A 16893-nucleotide genomic window follows, 5' to 3' on the forward strand; every position below is an offset into this window, starting at 1 on the left:
AAAAAAGGAAATTAAATTGGAAGATTAATATATAATATAATGAATAAGGAAACCAAGGTCGTGAATCAACCATTCAAAAATACCAGAATTTTAGTGTAGTTTCATTTGTTATAGTCTTAATAGAGAATTATGATGCAACATATCTCTATCATATGTACTTGTTCTTTTTGGTCTGTTGTTCCAACCGCATATCATCTTCTTGTACTACTCCATTAATTGAAGTGTTTGGTTTCCCGATAAACAATGCTGGTCATATTACTTTTAGACTTAACAAATTGTGATCACATTTTGTTTATTGGTTTGATATTTTTAGTATTTTTCTGTCAATATTAATCCTTTTCTGGTTTTTTTAAGGTATTTGTTCGCTTTGGTTTAAAAAAAAGAAGAAAATAAACACTTTTTTACTAAAAAATGACATCTTTGTATTATAATTACAAAATCAGAGGCTAATAACTAGCCATATTATTATTAAGGGTTCCTATATAAAAATGATAATTTGGTTTTAACAAACTTACACACTTTTAATTTAAAAATGAAAATATTATTTATCAATTTTTTATTTAGATTTATTTTGCTGATAAAATATCTTTAAATTAGCTATTATCATTAAGGATATATATGCTTCCTGGTACATGTAGAAAATAAAAGTATAGTATCTTTTTAATAAGCTAGAATTAGTTGTACATAAATTAGTTTGTAAAACTTCACTTATTTACAGAAATGATATTTTAATATCCTAAAAGTTAAAACATTTAGGATACAACCCTAAAACCTAATGCTTCTTCATTTTAATGAGACCCGTCAAATCCCGGATAGTAAAATAACAATAAATTTGTCATGAAATTAGTTTTAATGATAACATTAATGTTAAAATATCAGAGCCTATCATTTATTTACATCTTTATTTCAATTTGTTCTTAAACTAATTTTAGTTTAGAAAGAAGTTCATTTTATTTTATTGTTTTTCAACCAAGAATAAAATGAACATAAAAGAGAATACTTCAAGAATATTTCAACCTTTATACACAGTTAACAAGAGATCATCGCTATTTATGCTTAAGCTTCTTTTTTTATCAACAAAAAATAAATGAATAAATACGAGGTATTTAAAGGATATCTCAACCTATCATACAATACATAACTAACAAGCATAGTCCTACAACTCAAAAAAGTCCTCCTAAAAGTTTTTGACAGACCTCATACACACTAGTGGTTTCAAACACCAATCAGAGTAGGAAAAACATACCCCATGTGCTTTGGACCCAAGACCAGACTTTCAGTTGAGCCAGAGTAAAAATCTCATTATGATATATCCTTCCACCTCTAAAGATCTTCTTGTTCCTGTGTTTGCGTAATTATCCTACCACTGCTATCCACACACAACCCCAAATCAGATTAACACTATCTTTGACTCCGCTTATTAAGGAAATAATAATTATCAAATTATATGCAATTATTGTATGCAATATTGTACCCAATTATATGCAATTAATTTAATAATTATAGTATCTCATGATTAGTATCCCTACCTAATTAGATTGTAATTTGGAGAGAGAAACTTCCTATATATTTCTTATACATAGATGTAACAATACACATAAGAGAATAAGAAACATCTCTTCTTCTTACCATTTTTTTATCATTTTTTTATACCGCTCACCTTGAAATTAGCGAAGTAGTTTTCATGCTCCTGATGATTCGTCGCTGCCAACCTCATTCACTCATAGCACTTAACCCATACAAATTAGGTAACTCTGTATGTGTATGAAAGGTGAGACGTGTTTTCCTCTTCCTCCCCACACATACATCAAATATTATCCGGCACGCAACTCCCCTTCTTGCCAAATTCGCCTTAGACGCTATTTTGTCTTCCAAAACCCTCCATGTTGTGAGATGGATGATGATTGTGCCTTATTCCTCCAGAAACCCTGAAACAATCCCTCTTGTCCACCTGAGCATCTTCCTTAAAAACATCGTATGCAAATTTGATCGTGTAAACTTTTGTCGCGTCATCTTTCCAAACCCAAGAATATTCCTTAAGCTTCTTTTACATACCTTCCACACTTTCAAAGCAAATGCAGCTCAAAACTTATACCAAAACACACCCGGAACAGTCAGTCAAAAATTCGTTCAAATTTTCTTATTTTTTTTAATTTAAAACTTTTTATGAAAAATTCGTCCAAATATTTTAATAAACAATTAAAATAAATGTTTTTGCTCAAGTTGGCGATGATGGGTAGAGCTTTTAATTTTATTGAAAGATAATTTGGCCAGTACACCTAGGGCTGCGGTGTGAACGTATGTACTAAAAAGTATTTAATTTTATGTTTTCACGGTTATTGATACTGATATAGAAAAAACTCGAATAAAGAATAGTTTAAAAAAATAAGTTGGATCTAATGTTAATTTAAGGTGACAAGAAACAGCTTATAAAAACAAGATAGGTTAAAAAGAATTGAAGACCTAAATAAATAATTTTGAGTTTTATTTGTTTTCAAATGAATATCTGAGAGATATACACTGGGCATATCTTTATTTGTTGGAGTAAAATTTAGAAATTCATTGAAAGGGAGAAACTATAATACAATTTGTTTTAGAAAGCACAAAATTCTGGTATAGGAAATTGTGGTGAATATATAATGGTCTTTATAAATATCTCCTACAAATTTGTAGAGTTGGCAGCTTTACTTTTGTTCAATAGGTCAATTTGAACAATCCGTAATAAACTCTTTTACTTTAAATACTCAAGGGTAAACTCATTGAAACCGTATTGTACTTTTCAAATATGTAGTGGTAGAGATGAAGTGTGGTGGGTCAGATTTAGGGTTATAATAAAACCACAATTCCAAATTCATTATTTCATGGTTTGCATGGTATTGGATTCCGCTTTAACATAATCTACTTTTAGGGCGAAAATTTTGAAGAAATGGCCTACTTTTTTGTTATGTAATTAGGGTGAAAGATATATAACTTGACAAATTTGAAGTTTATTATGATATTTTCTTTATACTATAATCCCTAAACTGCACTAATCGTTCTATAGCACAGGGCTAAAGATATTTATGAAATATATACACTCCTCTCTTGTTTTGATAAAAAAAAATGCGTATAGACACCTGATATGATCTAGTGCATGTGCGTGACTTAAGAGTACGTAGTGACACTATTCTATTAAGCTTTAGTTTTGCCAAAGGAAACCAAAAACATAGTCATGCATGCATGTGTTAACATGATAAACACAGTTAGGTACGTAAAATCTAGTTATCCCTAATAGAAAATTTCATTAAAATTAACACATTATTTAGTCTTGCCTCTATTTAAACACTCCAACCCCCATTATTAAGTTATCGGTATTTCTCTTTCTCCCTCTTCCCCACCCCACCTTCTCTCTATCACAATCAAAAAAAAATAATGGATAAAAAACAGTGCAATACGTCTCAAGATCCTGAAGTGAGAAAAGGGCCATGGACAATGGAAGAAGATTTGATCTTGATCAACTATATTTCGAATCATGGGGAAGGTGTTTGGAACTCTTTGGCCAAAGCTGCTGGTAAGCATAAGCATATTTTTGTTCTTCAACTTTTATTATACTTTGAGTATTATATTTTTTATAATTTTTTTCTTGTTTTTTTTTTCGTTCTAACTTAAACCCAAGGGTGCGAGAAAATGATTCATCATTATGCATGCTATAACAGGTCTTAAACGTACTGGAAAGAGTTGCCGGCTTAGGTGGCTAAACTACCTCCGTCCTGATGTTAGAAGAGGGAATATTACAGCCGAGGAACAACTTTTGATCATGGAGCTTCACGCAAAGTGGGGAAACAGGTAAATTTTGAACATTTTTTGTTAATTAATATCATGAAAATTGACAAAGGAAACAAATATATATTTTTTTTCCACATAAATGATATTCTTTACCCGGAAATTATATATTTTTTGTCAACTATTGTTTATTTTCGAACCATTGAAGAAGTTTTTTTGCTTTCTTTTAAGTTGTAGTATTTGATTTTGGAGGCATTCGAACTAGAAGGCCCATGAGTACAAATATTCTTGGAAGACTATATTTGAGGGGGATCGAGGGAGTGTAGTCGGGGAGAAAACTCTAGCCAAGGAAAGGTTAAACATATGGGGTTTTTGTGGAACTTTTGGCCACAAATATTATCTTAGATAAAATCTGTATTTAATTTTTTAAGATCTTTCAAAATGATTGTGTTCGATTGCCTCCAAATCCAAGAATTGGACTGTTTTCCTTTGAAGGACATTTTATGCATCAATCCTTACTGTTGCATTAATCCTCGCTCGCCCTAGCTCTCCCTCTCTCCTATATATGTATGCATATGGCTGGCGGGAGAGAGGTCCTTTAGATCTAACAATAATCACAACCTATTAATCAACACCAACCTTCTTCTTCCTCTTCTTCTTCTTCTTCTTCTTCTCCTTCTTCTTCTTCACTTGATATTCAATTCTGTTCTCCTATTTAAATTCGTCATAAACTCTTTTTCAATGGATGGTTTTCAAATTTTTTTCATATTTTAGCATTATTTTTTACTTCTAATTATTCGTCTAAAAGTTGCAGGTGAATAAGCTGCGTGGAAGATTCTTTATATTTATTTTCGACTGAAAATAAATCATATATGATATTTTTTCATCATATATATAGAAAACCTAAACAGTTATGAGAAAAACCATATATAAACACATTATTGCCTGCTTTTAAATGAATGGAAAAAAATAGATGACGTAAGGGTTTGGACATGAGATGAAAAAATTGTTGATGATAATAAAATATATGAAAGTTAGAAAAGGGAGATGAATTGCAGATGGAAAGACGAGAAAATTGGGTGTAAATAGTAAAGATAAAAGAGATTACCTTAAACAAGAAATAGATGGTATTTGAAGTTGTTTCTGAGTAGTTAGTAGTATATATAACTAGATATAAAGGTGTTTTAATTTTTCAAAGCGGCATCTAGTTTTACAAATGACTATTTCTATAAGGCTTATGAGCGAGGACTAAATAAGTTGGACAAGAGGACCTTCCACTTTAGGTTGAACTCATGGAAGTGCGCATATCTTTATAGCTTTCTAGTTCGGATGAAAGAGAGTTTGAGTGAAAATAGACCCAAACCATACACTTTTGGCTCTTCTTAACAAGGGCAGGTGTCCTTGTAAATTTTAGAGCCTCCCCTTGAAGATATACTTACATAGTGCATATATAAACTGATGATATACTTACATAGTGCATATAAAAACTAGTTAGCACCATCCTTACTTTCTCGGTATCAGAAATTCCCTCTCAACCAGAAAACCAATCATCAACCAATAATAATAAAAGTGGGAAAGAAAACATTTAATCCAAACTGAGTTTTCAAATATTACATTTACTATATATGTGTAATAAAAATGAATAGTATTAATGAGGCGAGCATTGAAACGTGGCCTTTTTTGAAATAAGCAAGATGAATTTATAGTGAAACAGGTTAATGACGCAAATTATTACAAGAAATGAAGGTGACGTGATTAAGAGTTGCTAGAAAATTTGTATGCGTTGGTGCGTATATGTATGCGTTATGCGTGTATGTATGAAGGGATATGGATGGAAAAGAGAATAGGAGACGTTTTGATTGAACCATACTCTCTCTAGTCTCTACCTGAGGCATGCTTTGAGAAACCTGATTTTCTGTTCTTAGAGAGCCCTTGCTACAAAGCAAAGGAATTATCTTCATACAGCAAAGGAAATTTAGCATCTTACGTACCTCAACACTGGTCGATTTATAAGTGTGAGTCCAAGATAACGTCACATTGATTCTCAGCCATGGAACATGGCTTCCATCAGACCCACAACCGTATTTAATATAGGTGTTGCCACTTTTTAGTTAATCAATAAAAGCTGTGGCAGTCATATATATAGGCAGTTTTTAATTACATTTCCATTTAATGCTTTATCTTTCAAGCAAATTAAACAAAATGTTTTAACTTACTCTCCCTCATTCACACTCGTGCACCCTCTTTTCCCCAACGCATTTCTACAACCGAGTAGCATTCTAGGTTTGTTCTGGCTATCCGCTTACTCTCTCGTGAATACAACTGTACTCATCAAATTGTTTGATATTGTTGTCTAAGAAAACTGATTAAAGGCAACACATTTTTTTCAAAAAAGCAAATTCTTCTCCTACTCTTTTTGTTCTAATCAAAGTACAAAGTATTTTCTTCCACACTATTTACTCATCCACAAAAAAACTTCAGGTTCCAAAAATTTTTACAGCCAAAAGCGTTAAAAAACCAGTAAGGTACTATTCAGTTACATGACACTGTCTTCTAGAAATAAATCATTCACCATGCAGGTGGTCAAAAATTGCCAAGCAACTACCAGGAAGGACTGATAATGAGATAAAAAACTTCTGGAGGACCAGGATCCAGAAGCACATCAAGCAAGCTGATCAGCAACAGAGTAATTCTAATTCTGAGATAAATGATCATCAAGCTAGCACTAGCCAAGTGTCCACCATGGCTGAGCCCATGGAGACCTACTCTTCACCCTGTTACCAAGGAATGTTAGAGCCATTTTCAACTCAGTTACCCAATATTCCTGATCAATCCAGTTGTTGTACCAATGACAACAACAATTATTGGAGCATGGAGGATTTCTGGTCAATGCAGTTACTGAACGGGGATTAAATAAATAATAAATATTATAAAGATAAACTAAGTGCTTAATTAAGTTCCATAAAGCTGGAATATCTCCTGCTCAAAACATATATCATTAGGTTTGTTTATATATAAAGTAGTTGGATGTTTGGTTTTGCGTACAATTATATGTCAGAATCTAATTAGTTATGTGCTGTAATATATACGAGATCTTATATTAAACTCTTTTTGCATGCTTTTATATCAAATGAGATGCTATGTGAATTAGATATGGTTGAGGAACACAAAGTTTCCGACGTCTAATATAATTCCAGTGGCAGGCTTGTCATGATTGTCTGTTTAAACGTAAGTGGATATCACAATTTTTGTCTGTGTCACGCTCAACTAGCTGATGACTATGCCCTGTAAAATTAGTACTTTTAATTATTTCATAGAGGGTTTTCAGAGAATAAAAAATTATGTTCTTATAGGTATATAGATCAAACATCTGTAAACAGGTGATTATGAACATCATACATTCACTATGTATGAGTAGGGTAATGTAGAGGAAGGTGGTAGTAAATATTTTTTCTCTTTATTGTATATATAGGTTTTTTTTGGATATATATATATATATATATATATCCCTTTTTTATACGGCTAAACAACCCAGTTGCCTCTTTTCAATATATTTGTTCTTTCTGTTAAAAAAATAACCATGTTGGTAAACTGTTCTTCTTCTCTTTCTTATTAAGCTTTAAAATGTTAACAAATGTTGACAAATGTTGTTAGCCCTGTAGGTTATGTAAGAGCCCGTAAGATGTGTTTGGGATGGTAAGATAGTAGTGTCAAACTCACCTTCATATAAACGGAAAGACAGCCAGACAAGTATGGGCATGAACTTGCATTTACATTGGGAAAAAGAAAAATCCCCATATATATGTATATATATGTACATGTATATATATACATCACCTAACTAAAGCCACAACATATTGACGCGTGGTCACAGAATAGCAACCATAGCTATGTTTGTTAACAATTCAACTTCCTTTTTCTTATTACCCATTCTTGTGCATAGCCATGCAACGTTTTAAAGACCGACGGAAACCTAACTCTTGTCCATGATGCATTGGTGTTTCACATGGGCCTCATAAATTCATCCCATTACACCACATCCCTTTGAGATTAAGAAAACACCAATATGCATGCGTAAGTTGTCATTATTTTTTAAATCAGTTGGCAGCTAATGCATCCCTTGTAACGTTGATTACTAGCTAACAGTGGTTCGTTCTGATTTTTCATAGGCATTGATAGTTTTCATCATGGCATTGTTCATATGCATAAGCTATGATATGAGGTAATTGTAACTGAAGGAGTTTGTCATGTTGTGAGCACCAAGTTAGGCCAGTGAGGACAGTAGAGTAAGAGCATTCACGGCGTACCAAACTTCAACTTTAGTTTAGCTTCCAACACTTATTCGGACAAAGAGGGCTGAGAGGATGACTAAGAGACTAGTCCTGGGATTGTGCCATGTCCTATTAAGGAAACAAGGACAATTGCTTGTAGGCTTTAACTTTGTGCCTACGCGATGCGAAAAGGAACATACAGCATCTATCAGCCACTCGTTCTATTTAGTCACATGTTATATGTGCAAAATTCAATTTCAACTCCCAAAAGAAAACTCGCACGTGATGTGATAAGGAAGATTCACGTGGTAGGTCGGCCACTTGAACAAAACGTGATAGAATTGAACAAAGGAGCCTGTCATAATTTTGAACAATGATACAAACACATCCATTTTCTTATTCTATTCTCTTTACCCCTTCATATAAAAACTATAAAATCAATCCATCATATATAAAAGAGTTAGTTTTAATTAATATTATACAAACTTTTAGTTTGTACTCTAAAGTTTTGAAAACATTGATTATAGAATTAATTTTAAAAAAAAATATCAGATATAACGTTGAAAGTCATGATCAAAAGCTTTGTTATACATTCTAATACAGGATTTCTTTAACTGGTAACGAAAGTATTAGCAATACACTTTTTAAATACGTTTTCTCGATCGAGATGTATGGAAAGATTGCAAAATCAGAAGAAGAAGAAATTAATAGTGTTCCTAACACTTCTCATAACTCTGCACATGATTCAAGAAATATTTACCCTAAAAGCACATCTACTGGCATGGAATGAGATAACTCATCATTAATAGATTTACCATAAATAAAAAAAGATACTTCTTTCGTCCCATAATGAGTACAAGTTTCGATCTAGATATTAATAACAGCAGTAATTTGAAGACAAATTGAGAACATCAGTTAAATTAAAATAAAAGCTAAAATCCTCATCACTGTGAAACAAATAGAGTGAAAGAGACTATAAAATATATTTGTTTGTTTCTTATAAAAAGGAGTACTGTGTATTATTTTTTATTATTTAGTAACGTCTCGAATTTGAATTTTCTGAGTGAAAAAAATAATAGAGAAAACTCGAGTAAAAATGACCAGTTAAACTTTTAAGGTGGAGATTAGTCTTTAATGAAGATGTTTATAAAATATTATCCCTCAGTTTATGGTACTAGTGACTTATCAGATTTAACCTTCACTTTTTTCTTGCATATCTTTAAATACTTTTTATATCTATCTGTATTTATTCTCCTTTTATTAGATCAACCGTAGATCTCTAATTCGCATTCTTTTCTCATAGTTTTCGTACTATTTTTCTTCTCATATTCCACCCATTTCAGACCCATGAACATGTCTGAAAAAAAGTTACCCTTTAATCAATACTTCTAGCTATTTTAGTGGAATCATCCTTCCCTTTCAGTTCTCTTCTTTATGATGTTTTTCTTTTTCTAACTTTGATAGTTGTTTCGTGTCACTTTTTATATACCACATTTTGCACTTGTTGAAAATATTGCTTTCTTTTCACTCTCTGTATTAACGTTTTTTCACGAGGGTGTAAATAAAAAAGGATATAAAGAAGAAGAAGGCCGATAAAAAAAAAGAAAAAAGAAAGAAAGAAAAAGATATACGATACAAAAGAAAGAGAAATATCGAAAGAAGAATTTGTTGAAATAAGCTGAAAATGTGTCAAAATAAATTATTTCTTTAGATTTTGAAGTCTCATTTAATTTAATTTAATTTAATTTTGAAATATCCTAAATCTTTGTTATTTGGGAGGAAGCTTTATAGATGTATTAATAATCGAAAGAAAATCGATATATGTAGTTGATTCAAAATATGAACACCTACTACAAATCTCTAATTATATATACATACATCGTTAGATGAAGAATAAATTATTTTTGTAGCGTTAACTATTCCTTATTTTTAAGAAAGAGGGAAAATATGTTTAAATAAGCAACATATACTTGTATGTCATAAGATAATCTCAAATAAGTTTTCTAAAACACTATTTTGTGAGAAATTGAAGTGTGGAGTATGAAGTCTTACATTGAGTGGAGATAAGTGAGGTGAACAAAATATAAGGAAAAGACCTACAAACATAAAGTCTTAAGATTTGGGGTTGAAAGTGGTGCCAAATACTCTATAATATAGTTTGACTCATGACTTGAGACTCATCGGATCCATGTCTCCTAGGTTAGATACCGACTCTCCCCGTTACGTCCACTTGAGGAACTCAACAATTAACATCGTCAGTGGAAAGTATTATATGAGTAGATCACTTGTGGGTAAAATACTTTCAAAGGGGATTGAGTATGCAATATTGTGTGGAGACTTGCACTTGAGGGGGGGATTGCGAGGAATTCAAGTGTGGAGTTTAAAGTCCCACATTGAGTGGAGATGAGTAAGGTGAGCGATATATAAGGATAAATGCCCACAAACTTAATGCTTTAAGGTTTTGGGTTGAACGTGGTGTCAATGTTTCTTATATATAAGTTGGTCCATGGCTCGAGACTCATCGGATCCATGTCTGAAATGCCAAACGATGATTCATGGAAGTGATAGACGGACAAGAGTTGCACCAAAGGTCTCATTAAGACAAAAGACGTAGGGAAGGTCTCAAACTCAGTATTTACATTTTAGATATAGAATCAAATGTTTGTTATATGTTTTCACACTCGTTTTGATATCAAGAATTAATAGAGAATGTTTTAAATTAAAACGAATAACAAAATTGGAGAATAGAGTGTGTTTATAAGCACAATTGTGTTCATAAATATAATGTACTTAAATATTTCAAAGAACAAATATATTTCCTAAGGGATTTCAAATTGATTTCAAATATAATTGTACACCTATTGATTAATTCAAGTTTGTATAGGAAAGTTTTCAAAAAATAGTGTACGGGATTGATAATGTTTTTCGAAATATATTCACAAGAATATAAAACCAGATTAAATCTAATTGTGCTCACATTTTAATTTAAGTTTAATCTGAAAAGTGTTGATAATATATTTAAATTAATATTTAAGAATAGAAAGACTTCTTAATTCATAAATAATCTAAGATATTTTTTTAGCAATACCCATGCTTTTAGATATAAAATTTATTAATTCCTGAGAATTACGAAAGGTTTCTAAATGTGTTTTAGGCACATCAAGACGCACATAAACCAACATCCAGAGTTTTCAAACTCAGTGTTTGACAAAAAATGAGAAGACTGATGAATGAGAATTATGAAAATCAATCATTGAAGTTTCATCCAGTCATTGTGCAAATCAAGACTGTTCTCGCTGGTTGACCTAGTCGTCGTTGACTTCAAAGGCAGGCAGTGACTCCTCCTATTTCTGGCGGTTTCTGTTCTCCCTCTTGGGTGTTGGAGAGCGACCCCGTTGAAATAGAGGGGACCCTACCTGTTGATTGCACTTCGACGATCAAGTCAGTATTGGGCTAAGAAACAATAAGTAAGTAAAATAGTTTCAAGCTTAGAAACGGTGTACCTTTACTAGGGTTCTCATCTCCCTTTTATAGGCTGTTTTTAGGTTAACTTACTGTACCTACCTTTCTCTCACCAGAGCCTTACATCTAGTGAAATTAGGTTTATTGGGGGAACATTCTGGTATGTTATTACGCAATCTTAGCCTAATAAGTGCACATAATCTTCCTCTTGGGAGTGCAGAATCTAATAGTATGGCCGTCAGGGTACCAACTCACGTACCAACGCTGCGGGGTCCATCTGTTCTGTAGGTGCCCTAATTCTCAACGTGCCATGCATGCAGCTTTCCCTGAAAACCCTAGCGCTCTTGAGCCTTGGTGCCTTCAGGGAATATTTACTTGTGCTAGACTAGAATGTATTATACACACCACATACATGAACCTTCATGCAAATTAGGTCTTTCTTATATATAGGTTTCGACTCGTACAATCTCTGGGGGCCCGCTTACATGGCCCACTATCGCGACCAGACCACCGAGCCGACCTGCTCCACAGGTGCCGATGTTTGATGCTGATGTCCGAAGTCTGGGCCAGTACACAAGCCCCCCAGGCTCGAGCTGGAACTTGTTTCAGCGAAGAGCCTAATTTCTTGCCTATGGCGACCTACATGGAGAATGAGTGACAGGATGTGCACAGTGCCTCGAGGTGACGTTTCACCACACTTTCTCCCTGGCGTACACGTGGCCAGATCAACGATCGGGGCTCGTTGCCGTTTGCGCTTCCCATTATACGTTAACCCTTTCGATTCTTGCGTTCCTTTCACGATTTCATTCCTCCTTTGGTGCATCTTTCAAACATCCCTATCCCTGCTTCGAACACTATGTTTTCTTCTCCCAAATACCTCGTCCCCTTGAAACATAATCACTTCAAGGTACATTTTTCATCCCATAACCGCCTTCGCCCTACAATTTCGATGCTCTTAATCTACTTGTAACTGCGTTGGGACTGTTTACACTTCTCGCACTTTGTGATCGTCACTCTCTGCTTTTCTGCTTATTTGCTCTTGTTTTTTTTAAACGCACACACTTCTTCTTCTGAGTTTCGCGTTTTTTCTTCTTCTTCTTTGTTTTGGCTTTTCTCCATAAGATGGATCAAACAACCTCAAACCATCCCTCCCATGACTACAAATCCCTATACCCCTGGGCACCCAATAACCCCTTAGAGGAAACCTCTGAGTCCACCACCCATGAGAGCATAATGTTATATAGGAAGAGTGAGAGTTGCCACAAATCTCGTATCTTTGGAAGAGAGCACGACAAATTTGTGAGGGTTGTGCCTTGTAGGGTAGACGAACCTGTCTGTTATGATGAGTCATCGGAGTCGGAGGGACCATTTTGCTTTATCTACTCCACCATCTTAAAAAAACTCTCCCTTCGCTAACCCTTCGCCAGCTTCGAATGAGCCCTCCTTACCGAGATCAACGTTACCCCTGCCCAACTACACCCCAACAACTGGGTGTTCATTAGGGCTTTCTTTATTTTGTGCCACCACTTCGGCCATCTGCCGTTAGTGGATGTGTTCCTTTATTTTTTGAAGCCAAAAGCCCAGGTAAAAAGCTGTGGGTGAGCTTCAATGGGGTCATTGGAAGAGTACTGTTGATCCTCTTCCAGCAATTGTACAAGGGCTTCAAGGGCAAGTTTTTCAAAATTTGCTGCAACAAGAATGACCCAACCCTTTTGGATGGGTTTCCATTGTACTGGACATGGAAACCTGGGCTCAAGAAACCCATAAGCCTTGAAGACTTACCCGCACAGGAACAAAAGGTGTGTGACTTCCTTTCCAACCTCCAAGTAGTGTTTAGCTCTGTCGAGCTGATTAAACATGAGTACTGCCCTACAACCCTTAAGGCTTACATTGGTACCCCCTTCCCCTTACATCTGTTAGTGTTACTTTGCTTGTGTGTGTAGCTTACTTAAATTCTTATATACTTTATGTTCTTATGCAGGCATGGTGCTAGACTCTAAGAAAAGGAGACATCTGGCCACCGTGGCCATGCAAAAGAAAACTGCACCAGCCCCCTCTGCTCTAGGCCCTTCTGTTAAGGATAAGAGGCTCAAAGGGGTAGCTGAGGTTGCTCCCTCTGAGGACGATGAGACCTACTCAGGTCTTGTCTTTAAGAGGAAGCGCAAAGCAGACGCCGCTATTCCTGTGCCATCTGACTCGGATGGTCGCGCCCCCTCCTATAGGGAATGCCCTCTCAGCACCTCCTCCCCTCGTGATATCGCAGTCCGTGAAGGCAAAGGAGAAAATGTTTCGGAAGGAGACCAGTGGGACTCCTCTGCCGACCTGTCCTCCTTCCTCCAAAAGGTGTTGCACTCCACCTGAACTAAAGAGAGACTGAAGAGCTTGGAGGAGGACCCTCTGCTGGAGCATGTGTCAAGGCAACTAGGGGAAACCCTAGTTGGGACCAACATTCTTCTTTCCAAGATGCGGAGGGCAAAGGAGATGGCCATCCAAGAAGCCCTTCAAACCTCCAAGCTAAAACGCCGAGTGGCAGGGCTTACCTTGGAAGTGGAGGAGCTTCGCAAAAATGGTGGAAAAACTTGGGGATCAACCGCATTTTATTTTCTATTTTAATCTCTTTTATATTTTCTGCACAACTATCTAAAACCTTTTTTTTTATTGTTATTGCTAACTTTTATTGCTTGCAGATAAATTCTAAACATTGATTTACTGATTTTACTATTGGATTCGTTGGGAGACGACTTTGGGTCATTTGACCATAATTATACTATCATCTCTCTAGTGTCAGAAAAGTCTACACTATAATCATATTAATTTGATAGAAAAACGACAACTATCACTGACAATAGTGATCAATCTTCTAGGCCTAACTCCTCCACCCTTTCAAAAACCCCTAGTGAAAGTGAATGCGAGATACCTTCTGAAGATGACTTATTGGTGATAAGGCGAATGCTGGGAACAATTTCAAAACCTTTGGATGAAACCCAAAGAGAAAATATTTTCCACACCCGCTGCCTTGTCAACAACAAGTTATGTTCCATGATAATAGATGAGGGTAGTTGTGCTAATGTGGCAAGTACAAGAGTAGTGGAGAAACTTGGATTACCCAATATCTCTCATACAACGCCCTATAAACTACAATGACTTAGTGAAAAGGGTGAAATTATGGTTAATAAACAAGTCCTCGTAACTTTTGCTATAGGAAAGTATAAAGATGAGGTTTATGTGATGTTGTGTCAATGGAAGCAACACATATTCTATTAGGAAGGCCTTGGCAATATGATAGACAAGTTTTACATGATGGTCCTACCAATAAAATGTCTTTCAACTTCCAAGGGCATAAGGTTATTTCAAAACCCCTCTCTCCAAAAGAAGTTAATGAGGACCAAATAAAAATGAAAACCAAAAGAGCAAATGAAAAAGGAGAGGAAAGTACAACGGTCTCATCATCTCATCTCATGCAATAAAAACAATAATGTTGACCCATACAAAACTAACTGCGCCTCATAGGTATACTTCTTCCTTCTCTTTTTCATTACCAAAACATTCTAAATACTTGACATCTTTGATAAAGAAGTTTAGGGATGATTTACAAAAACCTCTTAAAGGTTCTCACCTTCTAAGAGGATTTTCACAAACAATCCATTTCTTCCCTAAACATTCTCTACAAACATGGCCTGTATCTAGAATTCACCCATGTGAACTCCCCAATCTTCATGATCTTAGGTTTGCTTCACATCCTAAACTTAGAAATATTTCTATCTTCTCTGTGAACAAACATAAATTCGAGGTTGAATTCTTTCCAACTTGGGGGGGCATGATGTAATCCAATTAGCCAAGAAGATGACCAAGGACACAAGAGACACTTACAACTTTGATCATTCATCTCAACCTACAAGACACGACCCCACCAAATATCGGAAGAACCTCAGCAGTAGAGGAACTGGGCTTAAACCAGGACATCAAATGTTCTTTCTTCTAGTCTTCTTACAAGACAAAATGTTTGTAAATAAATTGGGTTCACTTTAGGGGTCCAAATAGAAGAATAAACTAGAGAAGGTTTACATAGCATAAATAGGAGTGTACTTAGCAAAATGGGTTTGTTCCAAGCCCACTTTTCATGACACATGTACCTAGAATTAGGGTTTTTAACCTAACTTCTAGAAGATATGCCTAAGGTGCGGTTTTGACCATGGTTAACACCCTAGGCAGCCCCTCTGCCCTTCATTTTCTACCCCTCTCTCATCTTGCTCTCCAAGTCACTCCTTCCTATATAAAGGGTGCCTCCCTTCATGTATTTACATGTTGAATTTTGAACAGAAAAGAAACTCTGTCAGAGTGTTGAGTAAGTCTTCCTTTTGTGGGTTTTATCTTGGGCGTTTGTGCACTTCAAGTGACGGCTCTTCACCACTCATGTTGGAGTCTCCCACCACTCCAAGTGGCGTGACCACCACTATGATCCGTAAGCTTCCTCTATCTCTTCATCTCTTCCTTCCTCACACCATTTATATTCTTCTTATATTCTTATGTTTTTCTTTTCCTTTGTGTACCGCCCTGCTAGTCGAAAGTGATGACGTGGCATCAAGCTATTGTATAGGCGTGTTGATGAGACGCCAGGTTGGCAGAGGGGAAGGAGGTCGGGAGGCTCGTGTAGTCGCCAGTTATTAAGTTGGCGTGCTCCGATCTCCGATCTCCAGTTATTAAGTTGGCGTGCTCCGATCACCGGGTTGAAGATGAAGTCGCCAGATGTAAACCCAGGCGACCAAGTGATCAGAGATCGCCGGAGCAAGCACATCGCCGGAGCAAGCACATCGCCGGAGATGAAGGTGGTGCAGATTATGAAGGCGGCCGGCGAGACCACAGGGAAGGTGTACGAAGGCACCCTAACTCGCCAATCCAGTAGAGATCGCACTCCAGGATAGCTATGCACTGAGCAGTATCATGCATAAGTAACTTAGCCAAAAGAGAGTCAGAAGCAGCGCCCAAGTCAAGGAGGCTCCAGATGATGGCACGTGTACGACTGGATGCGAGCCACGTGTCCAGGTGTGTAACTGCCAGGAGAGAGAAAGTGCCCAGGTATATAAGGGTTTCCCAACGAACTTCTGAGGTACGCATATTCAGATTGTCTTCTTTACGCTTGCGAGTTCTTGAGTATATTGAGAGAGAACTGGTTCACGGTTCCTTGAGAGAGTTCTTGAGTGTTGCTCTTAGTATTTGGTGGTTCGGTCACTGACTTGGGCGTTGGAGTGCGATCGGCCGCAGCGGCGCCACTCTGTTCTTTTGCAGGTTCTTGAGGTGGATCGTGAAGAAGGACGGAGGTTGACGCGGTGCACACGTCGATCCAAGTTTGACGAGGCAAGCTTCAACGCTCTGGTCAACAGACAGGATCATCAGGCGC

The 16893-nt window shown here is 36.0% G+C and overlaps 1 protein-coding gene across 1 annotated transcript; it reads left to right on the forward strand.

The window, feature by feature from the left end:
• The first annotated feature begins 3120 nt into the window (after nucleotides 1-3120).
• Nucleotides 3121-6912, forward strand: LOC137827075 (MYB-like transcription factor EOBII). The gene is made up of 3 exons (XM_068633283.1): nucleotides 3121-3550; nucleotides 3696-3825; nucleotides 6342-6912. Exons 1-3 carry the CDS (start codon nucleotides 3412-3414, stop codon nucleotides 6673-6675), a joined length of 603 nt encoding a protein of 200 aa, XP_068489384.1. The 5' UTR covers nucleotides 3121-3411; the 3' UTR covers nucleotides 6676-6912.
• The last annotated feature ends 9981 nt before the right edge of the window (nucleotides 6913-16893 follow it).

Source organism: Phaseolus vulgaris, chromosome 8 (genome assembly GCF_000499845.2).
Source record: "Phaseolus vulgaris cultivar G19833 chromosome 8, P. vulgaris v2.0, whole genome shotgun sequence".
Taxonomy (NCBI): Eukaryota; Viridiplantae; Streptophyta; class Magnoliopsida; order Fabales; family Fabaceae; genus Phaseolus; species Phaseolus vulgaris.

Bases quoted from the DNA above. Each gene is read 5' to 3' on its own strand.
- LOC137827075 (XM_068633283.1), top strand. From the start codon at position 3,412: ATGGATAAAAAACAGTGCAATACGTCTCAAGATCCTGAAGTGAGAAAA. The intron at 3,551-3,695 runs GTAAGCATAAGC...ATGCTATAACAG, and splicing joins CTCTTTGGCCAAAGCTGCTG to GTCTTAAACGTACTGGAAAG. The intron at 3,826-6,341 runs GTAAATTTTGAA...TTCACCATGCAG, and splicing joins CACGCAAAGTGGGGAAACAG to GTGGTCAAAAATTGCCAAGC.